The sequence below is a fragment of the Erpetoichthys calabaricus genome, chromosome 8 (assembly GCF_900747795.2).
Source record: "Erpetoichthys calabaricus chromosome 8, fErpCal1.3, whole genome shotgun sequence".
NCBI lineage: Eukaryota > Metazoa > Chordata > Cladistia > Polypteriformes > Polypteridae > Erpetoichthys > Erpetoichthys calabaricus.
This window is the reverse complement of record NC_041401.2, coordinates 121,088,215-121,100,454: the sequence shown is the minus strand read 5'-3', so window position 1 is coordinate 121,100,454 and position 12,240 is coordinate 121,088,215. Positions and strand designations below refer to the sequence as shown.

The 12,240-nt window shown below is 44.9% G+C and overlaps 1 protein-coding gene across 1 annotated transcript; it reads left to right on the top strand.

The window, feature by feature from the left end:
• The first annotated feature begins 1,388 nt into the window (after nucleotides 1–1,388).
• tnfrsf1b (tumor necrosis factor receptor superfamily, member 1B) lies at nucleotides 1,389–10,502 on the top strand. The gene is made up of 10 exons (XM_028807359.2): nucleotides 1,389–1,935; nucleotides 3,410–3,512; nucleotides 3,783–3,905; nucleotides 3,997–4,149; nucleotides 7,491–7,584; nucleotides 7,676–7,929; nucleotides 8,033–8,119; nucleotides 8,212–8,246; nucleotides 9,308–9,542; nucleotides 9,629–10,502. The coding sequence occupies exons 1-10, from the start codon at nucleotides 1,870–1,872 to the stop codon at nucleotides 9,904–9,906; spliced, it is 1,428 nt and encodes a 475-aa protein (XP_028663192.1). The 5' UTR covers nucleotides 1,389–1,869; the 3' UTR covers nucleotides 9,907–10,502.
• The last annotated feature ends 1,738 nt before the right edge of the window (nucleotides 10,503–12,240 follow it).

Sequence of the window (12,240 nt, the reverse complement as noted above, 5' to 3'; positions counted from 1 at the left end):
ACCCCCCATCCTCTCGCATTTACTTTGGAAATCCCCCTTTTGCCCATTATTAATACTTAAATTCTGATAACATTGTTATTGAATGTAATGTTATTTCTTGAAAATATTATTGAAATGCGGACAATTCTTTTTGGGTAATAGAGTAGTTCATGTTAGAGAAAGTATTAATAAAGTTTATCGATTCATTTTTTTTAAAAAGGAAGGAGGAGCAATTAGTGACGGGAAGTGCAGAAGTGAGGAGAAGTGTTTTTGTGTAGCTCCGCGTTTTATGTTTACCTTTGTGTCATTACAAGAATTGGCAAATAGTCCACAAACTGCGGATGACCATCTCCGTGTGCTTGTCTGCATATCGACGACTCCTCCGCTACACCACCGAGGTCAATCAAGAGCCGAGAAAGAACCGACGCCGGATTCCGGTAAGGTGAAAATAGCGGACTCCATTCAGCCGATCCAGAATATGCAGTTTTTAAACTATCATTGATTTTGTGGTTCACGATTTTTTTCTGCTCAAAAACGCAATTTTCTTCCCACCGTGCCTTATGTTAAGCGGGATTGGGAAATAGGTGGAGAAATAAATGAGCGAGCGAATGGATGAAAGTATTTTGCTTTACTGAGTAAAGGCACACGCGGCACGGCGCCCCCACTTTATAATCCTGTTACTTAAGGGCTGGTATCTCTGAACATCAAGTCATCACATATGACGGTTTACACTTCTCTTAGCTTATGCTCAGCCTCACGGCTCGGAAAGTCGGAGAAATCAGTCGCCAGCCGGTGGCGCAGTGGTTAGCGCTGTTGCCTCACCGTCTGCGCGATTTTACCATTGAGATCTCTGAGGGGGTTCGCCCACATCCCAAAGACGTGCAGCATTGGTTAAAACTTACCCCATAGTTCTGGTATGTGTGCTGTGATGGAGAATCGCCCGATCCCGTCTAGAGTTGCGCTTCAGCTTTAGCCCAGCGCCACAGGTTAGGCACCGTCCTTTTATTAGCCAGAACTGGATAAATTGGGAGTCTGCTCTGACTCCAGTTCTGTTCTGACTCCAGCCCGTACGAATTCGCCTTCACACATTTTATTTCATATCTGCACTAAACTTCGGCACGCTGTCTTTTCCAAAACAGTGCTTATACGTTTTTGATTGCTGTAAATTTCAGATCTTTATTTTTTCACATCTTGATTAAATGCATATCTGAACCTGCTCAGTGCAGAGCTGCATTAAACATTTTCTGCATACTCCTACCCCCGCTCTCGTGAATGGCGCTATATCCGATAAAATATAATAGTCCTCTTACCGTAATGGGCGGCCGAAGGTAAGGGCTGCGCTGTGCCTTTTTTTTTTTTTTTTGCCTTCTTGTCTTGTATATTTCAGCACTATGAAGTAACCTCCACTCTCATCTGAGGGGACTTTACGTCACCGGCAAAATTAGGAAGCTCGGCGCCACAGCTCCTCTGCTCTGCACTGCAAGAGAAAAGGTGAAGAGCGGCAGAGTGAGACAAACTCGCAGCGGACTGTTAGAAAAGGGGTCGAGATTACCAGACTGAAAGCCGCAGTTGAGCGGGAGCCGGCGAAATCGAGTGGACCCGAGGAGCACAGAGATTTGAGCACGTGGGGACTCCGGCTAAGACGTGACTTGGGTCGGGCGTTGACAGATAGAAGAGGACCAGAAGTAGAAACTCCAGCCGGGCACAGAGAGCCCACGGGATCAAGTGGACTTGTCCGCACGTGGATCCGTCCGCAAGGAACGCCAGAGAGGGAAAAACAAAAGAAAACAACAACAAAAAGCAGAAGCCTTTCAACTCTTCCTCGATCAATCAGACGGGCAAGGCGGAGAGCAGAGACCATCTTCAAAAAGAGAGGGGGTCGATCTGGCAATGTGGCTGCTGTCACTGTTTGCAATCTGCGCCTTAAGGTCTCTCGCGGCGGGGCCGGTGACTGAGGTGAGTGTTTGAAAGCTCCTTCTCTGTGGTGACTAACTTTATGCTTTCACCCAAAAGTATTTTTTTTCCCACAGGAAGGTCAATGTTTCACAATTTCCTGGCCTCTCGGTTGTTAAGACAATCCATTTTGTTTCGGCCGAGATCGACAAAGTTTATTATTAAACAACTTAAAAGACCCACTTTAGCGGCAAATAATTTGTATTGTTATATGTAATATGAAGTGTATCCTTCTGATATATATGTGATCGCTGAAAGGCGCTGTATAAAGGAAAGCTTGATGTATTCGGGGTTGTTGCCTAGAGAGCCTAACCTAAACTCAGGGTTCGTGCTACTCTGTGTGACAATGGCAATGCACCTGCTAGTCACGTGGGTAAGTGGCCTTCTTGAACTCCGAGAGGTGCTTTGATTAGACTGGTTGAACCTGAACCGCTGGTTTGCTTATGTCTTCCACACAAGTGATGCGGACGATTGCCGTCTGAGCTCCTCGAGTAGCCGGACTGGTCACAGAGGCCAAATACAATTCCACCCCCCCCACGATGAGTGCGTGACTGATGTCACCCTGTTAGGAACTTCCTCGCCGAGATGACTCACGTGATACAGAATTCGTGAAGTGAACTTTCCGTGGATTCCAAATCAACATGTCAAAAGATCTTTCTTTCTTTTTAATTCTTTCATGTTGAAATCGGACTGAGTGTTGAGTTTGATACACGCGGTATTCTCTGGAACCTATTTTCTGTTTTTTTTTTGTGTGTTTTGTTCTTCAGATTAAGTAAAACACTGGGCTCGGAGTATTTTGGGGGGCTCGCCTAACACAATCACTTGACGCCGAGTATGAATCACAGCTCATCCAGTAAAACAAGAAAAGCGGAAACTGGGGCACTTTTTAAATTTTTCTAGCTTCCTGATATTTTGGGAGTCGTTCCAGCTCCTTGATGGATTTTGCCATTTTTACACAAGTCCAGTTCTGGTTAGTTTAACAGAAATGTGCCCGTCATGGACGCCTGAGCTTACAGGAAGTGTCATGTCTGGGGGAGACAAGGACGGAGAGCCTACTGGGCTCTGGGGTAGTGGAGGGAAGTTCCTGTTTTTTGTTTTTTTTTGAGAAGTGAGGAAGTTAAGTTGGATCATTGCCCTCATTAAACACATGGATTGCCGATTTCAGGGATGCGTGCCTCCACTTCAGAAAGCTCCAGAGGGGCAGCTTGACTTCGCCGACCAGAGAAGTGACTGCTTCTTCCTCCCACCTTAGTCGTGCCCCCGTACGTTTGTTTCCAGTGCATGCAACACAGGGCTGAAGGGCTGATGACGCACTTCTGCTTCTCGTCTTGCACTTAACATGGGTGCACCTCGCCAGGCAGTACCCAGTCGCCAGATCCCCCGCAGATAACTTGTATAGCGCCGTACTTTGTACTTTTTCAAAACAATATGTGCTCATGAGCTAGGCAACTGACTTGTCTGTGCATCTGTTTTGCAGGACTCCTCTCCGCCATACACATCAGAGTTGAGACAGTGCCGAAAAAACAATACAGAATATTACAATGAAGCCATAAAGAAATGTTGCAGCAAGTGCCCTCCAGGTAAGCAGGCTTGATTGGGGTTTCGCCTCGCACCTCCATGCTATGACTAGATGTGCTGCTGCTACTGCTGCTGCTGAACCAGGGGTTTGATTTTCGGTAAGCAGCGCCTGTCTCCGAAGGCTGCTTACATCACAGAGAAACCGCAAGAGATAAAGGCGGCAGACCAAAGCGGAGCTTCTGGGGTCAGCAGATCCTGCGCACTCCGGCACTTCCGCTGCTGCTCTCTCAATCCGCACCCCACGTCTTCATTATTTTATTGTTCTGTTTTAGGGTTTTTCCAGGAGGAAGAGTGCAACGAGTCGAAAAACACCAAGTGCAAAGCCTGCCGAGAGAAGACGTACACGGAGCTGTGGAACTACCACCGGCAGTGCTTCCAGTGCATCGTGTGCAGAGGTCGGGGCTTCAGCTTCTCTTGGTCCAAGAGAGTAAGAGAAAGAGCTCTACTCTGTCCCGTCTCATTTTGCACCCTTTGGTTTATTTTCAGGTGGGACGAAAGAAGTGGCCCCCTGCACAACGTCAAGCCGGCGACAATGCCAGTGCCCTGAAGACTCCTACTGCACCACATGGCAGTTTCCTTTATGCTATAGGTGCACGTTGCTTTCCAAGTGTCCACCGGGGCAGGGGGCAAATCCTGCAGGTAAGCACAGTCTGTAGAGCAAGGTCACTTCACACTTCATGGAAAGTTTTAGCTTAGCTGCTTAGAGATGACCAGTTTGATGCCAAATGAGGACTAGATTAAAAAGCCATTGATGATATTACGTCTGCGCTGGCTGCAGTCTCTCACATTGCTGCTCTTATCTGTGGATGGAGCTACAGTGGATTCAGGAAGTGTCCAGACCCCTCCACCTCCTACACACTTTTTTGTGTCGTAGGTTTAATTTTAAATGGAGAAAGTTGCCATTTTTGTCTATCAATCTACAGTCAATAAGCCATGATGACAAAATGAAAAATTGTTTTTAGAAAGTTTTGCAAATTCAGTCATTGTTCAACCCGCTATATCCTAACACAGGGTTACGGGGTCTGCTGGAGCCAATCCCATCCAAGAGGGAGCAAGGCAGGGAACAGATCCCGGGCAAGGCACCAGCCCACATAGAAACGCCAATGCACCTAACCTGCATGTCTTTGGACTGTGGGAAGAAACCGGAGCACCCAAACGCAGACACGGGGAAAACATGCAAACTCCTGCTACCACTGCCATTGCGCCACCGTGCCGCCTGGTTTTGCAAATTTAAAAATAAATTTAAAAAATGGACATCTCTCCTTCACACAAGTATTAGACCCTTAATTCAGTACTTGGTAGAAGCCCCATCGGATGCAATGATTTTTTTTTGACTCTTCGTAGGCAAGTCTCTACAAGCTTTGCACGCATGGATTTGAGCCTATTATCTCATTCTTTCTGGCAGATCCACTTAAGCTCTGTTAGACTGGATGGGAAGTGTCTTTTAACTTCCATCTTCAGGTCTTTCCACTGATGTTCTATGGGGTTTACATCCGAGCTTTGCTTGGGTTGTGCAATCAGAGACTGATCCCTAAGCCACTCTGTCATTGTCTTGGCTATAGGCTTTGTGTCATTGTTGTGCTAAAAGGCAAACCATCACCTCAGCCTAAAGTTGTAAGCAGTCTGGAGCAGGTTGTCTTCAAGGACCTCTCTGTATTTGGCTGCATTCATTTTTCTCTCAGTTCTGACCAGACTACGTGGCCCTGAGGGAAGTAACCTCTAGAAAGATTCTGCCACTGCTAGGCTTCACCATAGAGATGGTATTAGGCAGGTGAGGAGCAGTGCCTGGTCTCTGCCAGAGAAAGTGCGTGGAGTTTGTGGCCGGATGCAGGAATGACAGGTTGTGCAAGCGGAGAATAGTTGGGACTCCAACTGGGTCATCCTGTTTAATTAGGAAGTCCAACAGAAAATTGTGGCTTTTGATTTCAATAAATAGCCTTCTTGGGCAATATAAACAACAAAAGAAATATGGCTTTATGCCGTGATAAGTCGGGCTCAAACACTGGAGCTCCGTCTGGCGGTCTGCTCTGTTTGCTCTGTCTTCCAGGTGGCTGGGCTTCTTATACTACACCAACCGGAAGGACAGTAAGTACCCTCACTGAGCAGTTTTTCAGTGCTGCAGGAGTGAAGGAGAGGAGAATGTTAGCAACAGTTGTCACATACCTTGAATGAGCCCATTAGGAAATCCTCGGACACACATACGTGACAAGTTCTACCCAGAGAGTTAAATTTTCGCCTCATCACACCAGAGAATATGTTTCCTCATTCCTCTAAGAGGGCTGTCATATCTCAAAAAAGGACTTCTGAACCTCTGCTACACTCTTCCAAATGAGTGTGTCAAAGTGGTTCTTCAGGGGAATGCCATAGAGGAAACCATTTTTAATTCCCAAAAGACCCATCCACATGAAGATTCCAGAAAGAATCATTGTTATCTGTACAGTAAATAACCATACAATACAATACAATACAATTTATTTTTGTATAGCCCAAAATCACACAAGAAGTGCCGCAATGGGCTTTAACAGGCCCTGCCTTTTGACAGCCCTCCAGCCTTAACTCTCTAAGAAGACAAGGAAAAAACTCCCAAAAAAACCCTTGTAGGGAAAAAATGGAAGAAACCTTGGGAAAGGCAGTTCAAAGAGAGACCCCTTTCCAGGTAGGTTGGGCGTGCAGTGGGTGTCAAAAAGAAGGGGGTCAATACAATACAATACAATACACAGAACAGAACACAAGTAATCCTCAATACAGTATACAAATAAAATTATTACAAGTACAGAGCAGAATTTAACAGTAGATGATATCACATAATATGATTGAGATTTGGATTGAATAGATGAATAGATGGTAACAGATTTGTGAAATACCAATGAATCAGGATTGTAAAGCAACTCTTGCTGAATACAATAACACAGGCCAAGTCCGGGTTTTCTTAATCTGTTAGTGTCCTGCTAGGTTGACTGACATTCATTAAAGATCTCAGGTTTCTTCTACATATTAGGAAGTTTTTTAAAGCACAAAGAACCAACTTCCTTTGCAAAGATCCCTTCCTAGAATGAAATTGTGCTTTGTCAAGCAATACTTCTACGAGCAAGTACACAGCCCAATAAAGAACCATATAGTGACATTAAAGGACCATTATTTTAAAGAGCGTCCATTGGGTTCACTGGTCAACTTAATGACCAAGCTCTGGCTACTCAGTTTGGCTGGATGGCCAACTCCAGGAAGAATCCAAGAGTCGAGACTGCTTACATGTCTCCTCATTGAGGCCTCTGTGTTTATGAACACTTAAAGCTTTAGCAATGATTTTATGTCTTTTGCCTTGATTTCAGTTTGTTTGTGGAGGTCTACAGAGAGCTCCTTGGACTTCATGCCTTCATTTTTTTTTTGTCCCGATGGACGGTGTGAATTGTGGTCCTTTTATACACAGGGGTGTGTCCTTTCTGAATGATGGCCAATCAATTCAGTTTGTCACAGGTGGACTCCAATCAAGCTCTTGGCACATCTCAGGGATAATTAAGTCAAACAGAGTGCACCTCGGCCCAATTTAGAGTGCCACAGCAAAGGAGCTGAATACTTCTGTTTTTGATTAATTTACAAACATTTCTGAAAACATACTTTCACTTTGTCATCATGGATTATCTGCGGTGGGCTGGCACCCTGCCCGGGATTGGTTCCTGCCTTGTGCCCTGTGTTGGCTGGGATTGGCTCCAGCAGACCCCTGTGACACTGTGTTCGGATTCAGCGGGTTGGAAAATGGATGGATGGATGGATGGATCATGGATTATTGAGTTTTGATTGATCGGCACAAAAAGCTATTTTTTTCCATTTAAAATTAAATCTACACCACAATAAAGTGTGCAGAAAGTAAGCAGTTCTGAATAGTTTATGAATCCACGTATAGAAAACGAAGAGTGACACAGTGACTTCTTTAAATGAAAGCCCTAAAGAGCTTAACCAGTTATCTATCACTTGTCTTCTAGGAAATGTCCTCACGAATACAGTGTGTTCAGACTGTCCTCCCGGCACCTTTTCTAGCAGCCTATCCAGCACTGAGGCCTGCCACCTGCACACCATGTGAGTGAAGTACCCAACCTCAAAAACCCCAATCCTTTTCCCCTGGTCTATCTTGACTGCTGTGTGACTGTCTGTCTGTCTGTCTCCTCAGCTGTTCTGACCACGGCAGAACTCTGCTTCTGCCAGGGAATTCTACCTCTGACGCGACATGTGGAGAGCTTATGACACCTTTGCCTGTGCTGCTCAGGACTCGGCGCCTGCCAGAGAATTCCATCCCTGCTGTGAAAAGTGGAGAGCTTGTGACACGTGTGCCCCCTCTGAGCACAGACCAACTGCAGCCACCAGAGGGCACAACAGTGATCCTGCAGTCTATGCAGAATGCTAACAGCAGCACATTCCCATTGGGTGAGTGCATATACTGTAGGTGGGCGTTTGGGAGATTCCCAGGGGTCCAGTTTTGGGTCACTGGGGTCAAATATTCTTTACTTTCCATTTTTTTGTTTTGCAGTGCTGATCCTTCCTTTAGCTGGAACAGTCATCTTACTGGTTGCCATTGTTACAGTCCTTCACATCACAAAGTCCTGCTGGCTCACGGGTAAGGTGTTCTCTGCTGACAAATCTTCCATATTCTTGGTACTTGAATGGTGAAGCATGGTCTTCATTTTTAAAATGTAATCTTTGTTTTAGGGAAAAAAGAGAAGGCTGATGGTGAAGCACAGCAGGTAAGAACTATGAGAGGAGGGAGGGTGTGAATACTGATCCTGTGTGCATTTTGCCATTTTTCAGAGTGATCCACCAGACCAACATGTTTATCAATGCATATTACATTGATACTGAGGAGACCCTCTGCTCGTTTAGGTCACATAGCACATTGGCCAACGTATCGAATGGCCCACCTGACCATTTTTGGGAGTAAACAACACCAGACTATTACATCGAGTGACCCCTTTGACCATTGCATTAAATACCCAATGGTTCCATTGCATAATTGACCTACATGACCACTGATTTCAGTGAGCTCTCCAAGCTATTCAGTTAGTGGCCCTTTGGCCATTATTTTGAAAGGCCCATTCAGCACCTACAGCCCTTTTACTGAGATACCCAGTGTACTTCATGACTGATCTTGCCATCATATTCACGTGAGTGATCTATCTGACAAGTTTATCAGCTCTGCTGAGTGACTTATCTGACCATTACATTGAGTAACCTACTTGACCATGGTTTTCAGTGATTGATCCAACTGCTGTATTGATGGCATACCGTATGTGGTCATTTTACTGAGAGACCTATCTGCCTTTGTCCTTAGTAACATGTATTACAGTTTTACTGGGTAGTCCATCTGACATTTGTATCTACTGATTCATACTGCCTTTGTACTGAGTAATCATTCTGACCATTTTTTTGAGTTACCATCTGACCAGTATACTTAATGATCAGTGTTGACATTTTACTGTGTGATTTACATGACCATTGCTGACCTTAGTGACCTATATTACCATCTGACCTTTGCAGTTGGTGACTCATTTGGTCATTGCACGTATGACACATATGGTGATTGTAAGGAGTGACCCGTCCCACTAATTTACTGTATCATCAATATGGAATGGCCCACCTAACCATTGTATCAAGTGACCGATCTGACTATTGTATCGAGAGGTACCCTTGACCATTGTATTGAGTGGTACATTTGATCATTTAGTGTTGTGTAGTTCGCTAATTCTCCACCTCGAGATATTTGCCTTCCTATCACTTTGGTCACCCAAGCATTTTGGTTTTTATCCAGGACCCCAGTGTCCAGTCCTCCTCTGACGGTGGGCAGAGATGTTCTTCTTTGGTGAAGGCTTCAGGACAAGAGACACAATGCCTCCTAGAGGACCACAACTCCAGCAACCATTCAATTTCTTCTTCGGCCACGTCCTCCAGCAACAGTGGCACTAATGTGCCCAATTGTTGCCATGAACAGGATTCTGTAGCTGCTGAACGTTACCAGCAGATTGGGACCCAAAGACAAAACTCAGGTAGGAGAGTGCTATTGTGGGCAGACATGTCCTCTCTGTCGGTATGCCAGTTACCACTGAGCTGATGCTTCCTGTTTCCTTTACAGATTGCACAACTGGGACAAATGCTTGTGTCAGTGTACACATTAAAGCTATCATCAACTGTCACCATGGTACTAGTTTGATACACAAAGACTGCCCAGCAGGACCCTCTGAAACCTGTAGCTGTTCCCAGGAGTCACAGTATGGAGAGCAGGACCAGGACTCAGTGGTACACCTGTCTCAGGAGGAGTCCTATGTGAGCCTGATGGACTCCCAGCAGCACACAGACAAAGATGCTCGTCTAGCAGTGCAAGAAGCTGACCCTAAAGGCCTGCTGAGTTAGCCTTGATGGCACAACACTGAGTGCTTCCAGCACTGAATAAAGCAGCCAGCCTACAAAATGGCCACACACCGGTGGGTAGGCAGCCAGGCTTTCTTGTTGGGAGGTCCATGATATGTCCTGGCATAACCCAGTCTTTTGACTGCCACCATCAATGAAGAAAGAAAGACTGGCAGAGACAAGTAATGAATGAAGCTAGTCGGAAAACAGGCAAAGAAGTGGTGGCTACAAATCACCCATCAGTGAAACTGGACAGGAAGTGAAATAATTAGAAAATGCAGAGCAGACAGGCTGGTAGAGCCCTGGGTCTTTCTGCAATTCAAACACTTCAAAACCTGCCGGCTGAGGACCTCTGGTCTTCTCTCTCCATGATTTTAACGTGAAGATTTTAGGATGATGGACACTGCTGTAAATATGGAGCTTGATGTTTGCATCAAGAGATTTGCTGTAGAAGAGGGCTTGCAATTCCATCCATCCGTAGCTTGTGACATTTGGGAATGGAAAGTTTCGACCATGGTTGAGAGACCACTAATGGATTTGGGTGCTCCTTTTGTATTTGTACTGTATAATAAATTAGGCAGCTTGCACTTCCAAGAACAGACCAGTGTCATGTCTTGTCGCTCACTTTGGCAGGAGTCAGAATGTTTTCTTACCTCCTTAACATGGTATAGAAGACAAAAATATATTGGTCAGCCAATGGCTTCAAACCTGCATTGTCCAGTGACATGGCTGACCACACTGTCCGCTCACTCCTTAGCATTTATGTCTCTAACTAGCTGATGTGTTGTCCACTCTGTAAGTGTGTTACTCTTCCTACTAGATCTTACTGCCCACTCCTCTACATGCTCAACAAAGTTTGTTTTTATTTTAACCTGCTTGCAGCTTCTCTCACTCCCTAGTTTTCTCCATGTTACTCCATTCTTTCATCAGGTCTCACCCTCTTGCTGTTCTACCCAAAAATCAGTTATTCCTACGACTGTGCCCACTGATTAGTTATCCCGTTGGTCCCACCTACTCATCATTTACGTAATAGTCAGATTTTTTTTGTTGCTTTGCCTATTCATCGGGGAGCTTTCTCTTTTCCCATTGTTCTACCCACTGATACTTGTGCCCCACTCATCCATCATCTGTTCGTATTATTTTGCCCAGTGACCGGGGGGTCACATTTACAAACTTGTGTACACACAAAAACAGGCCTGAAATGTGCATATGCTTTCCACACAAAAGTCAACATTAATAAATAAAAACTTAACAGGAGATCATGCGTATATTAATGGAAACTTTTGACACATATGAGTATGCAACATTTCAAAGAAACCTGATCAAGCAGGGAAATGCAGTCACACCAGGTGAATGACGACTCACATCTTATACATAAATGTCTACGCGTGGAAGTGTGTGTCTGTCTGGAAGTGAGAGGTGGAGTCGGGGTAAGTACTCCACCTCTGAGGATACACAAGCGAGGCCAGCACTTCGGTAAAACAAAACCTCCGAAGAAAGACAAAGCCGCTTAACCGCTAATACACAAGCGAGGCGGGCACATCGGCAAAACAAAACCTCCGAAGAAAGAGTCACTCGCTTAGCCACTAATATAGAAGCGAGGGTAGCATGTTGGCAAAACGAAACCTCCTAGGAGAGAGATGCCCAGAGTAGTTCCTTTCAATTACTTGACATCTCTACATTTCAATTTTTTTTCAGTTTCCAGTACCCCGGGCTTTTTACACAGCTAGTACATAATAAGAAAAGCGCTATATAAATGTAATGAATTATTATTATTATTATTATTAATACATGTGGCTGAGCCTTTATTATAATGTGCGTTGACGTGACAAACATATTAAACCTTAAAGAGCATGAATATGGCATACAGACACAATATTAGTTCCTCTTTAAGTGGGCCATTAGTGTGTATTTGCACTGAAGAACTGTATTGGTTTTTCGTCATTTTATATATCGACTACTTGCCAACAAGTCAGGAACATCTCAACCAAGCTTCACTCCGTTATGCGTGCTGTGCTGGAATCTATTAACCGACCAGCGAGGTGCTGAATTCAGTTTTTGTATGCTGTGGGGGTGCCTACATAAACATGTTTTTGCCAAAAGTAAGGAAGCAATTTGCAGTAGTGTAATGTAATCAGAGCAATCGACGGTCCTCCTATTGTAATAAGGACATCTAGCGTGAATCAGACTGCTTTTGTTAATCATGAATAGTGACATTCCATTAATGCACAAGTCCTCTGTGATGCAAAGACTGACAAATGTCGTGGCTTGTAGGCCCGGCTCAACCCGTGATTGGATCAGTCACATGATTGCCTGTCTGCTCAATTGCCTGCTCTC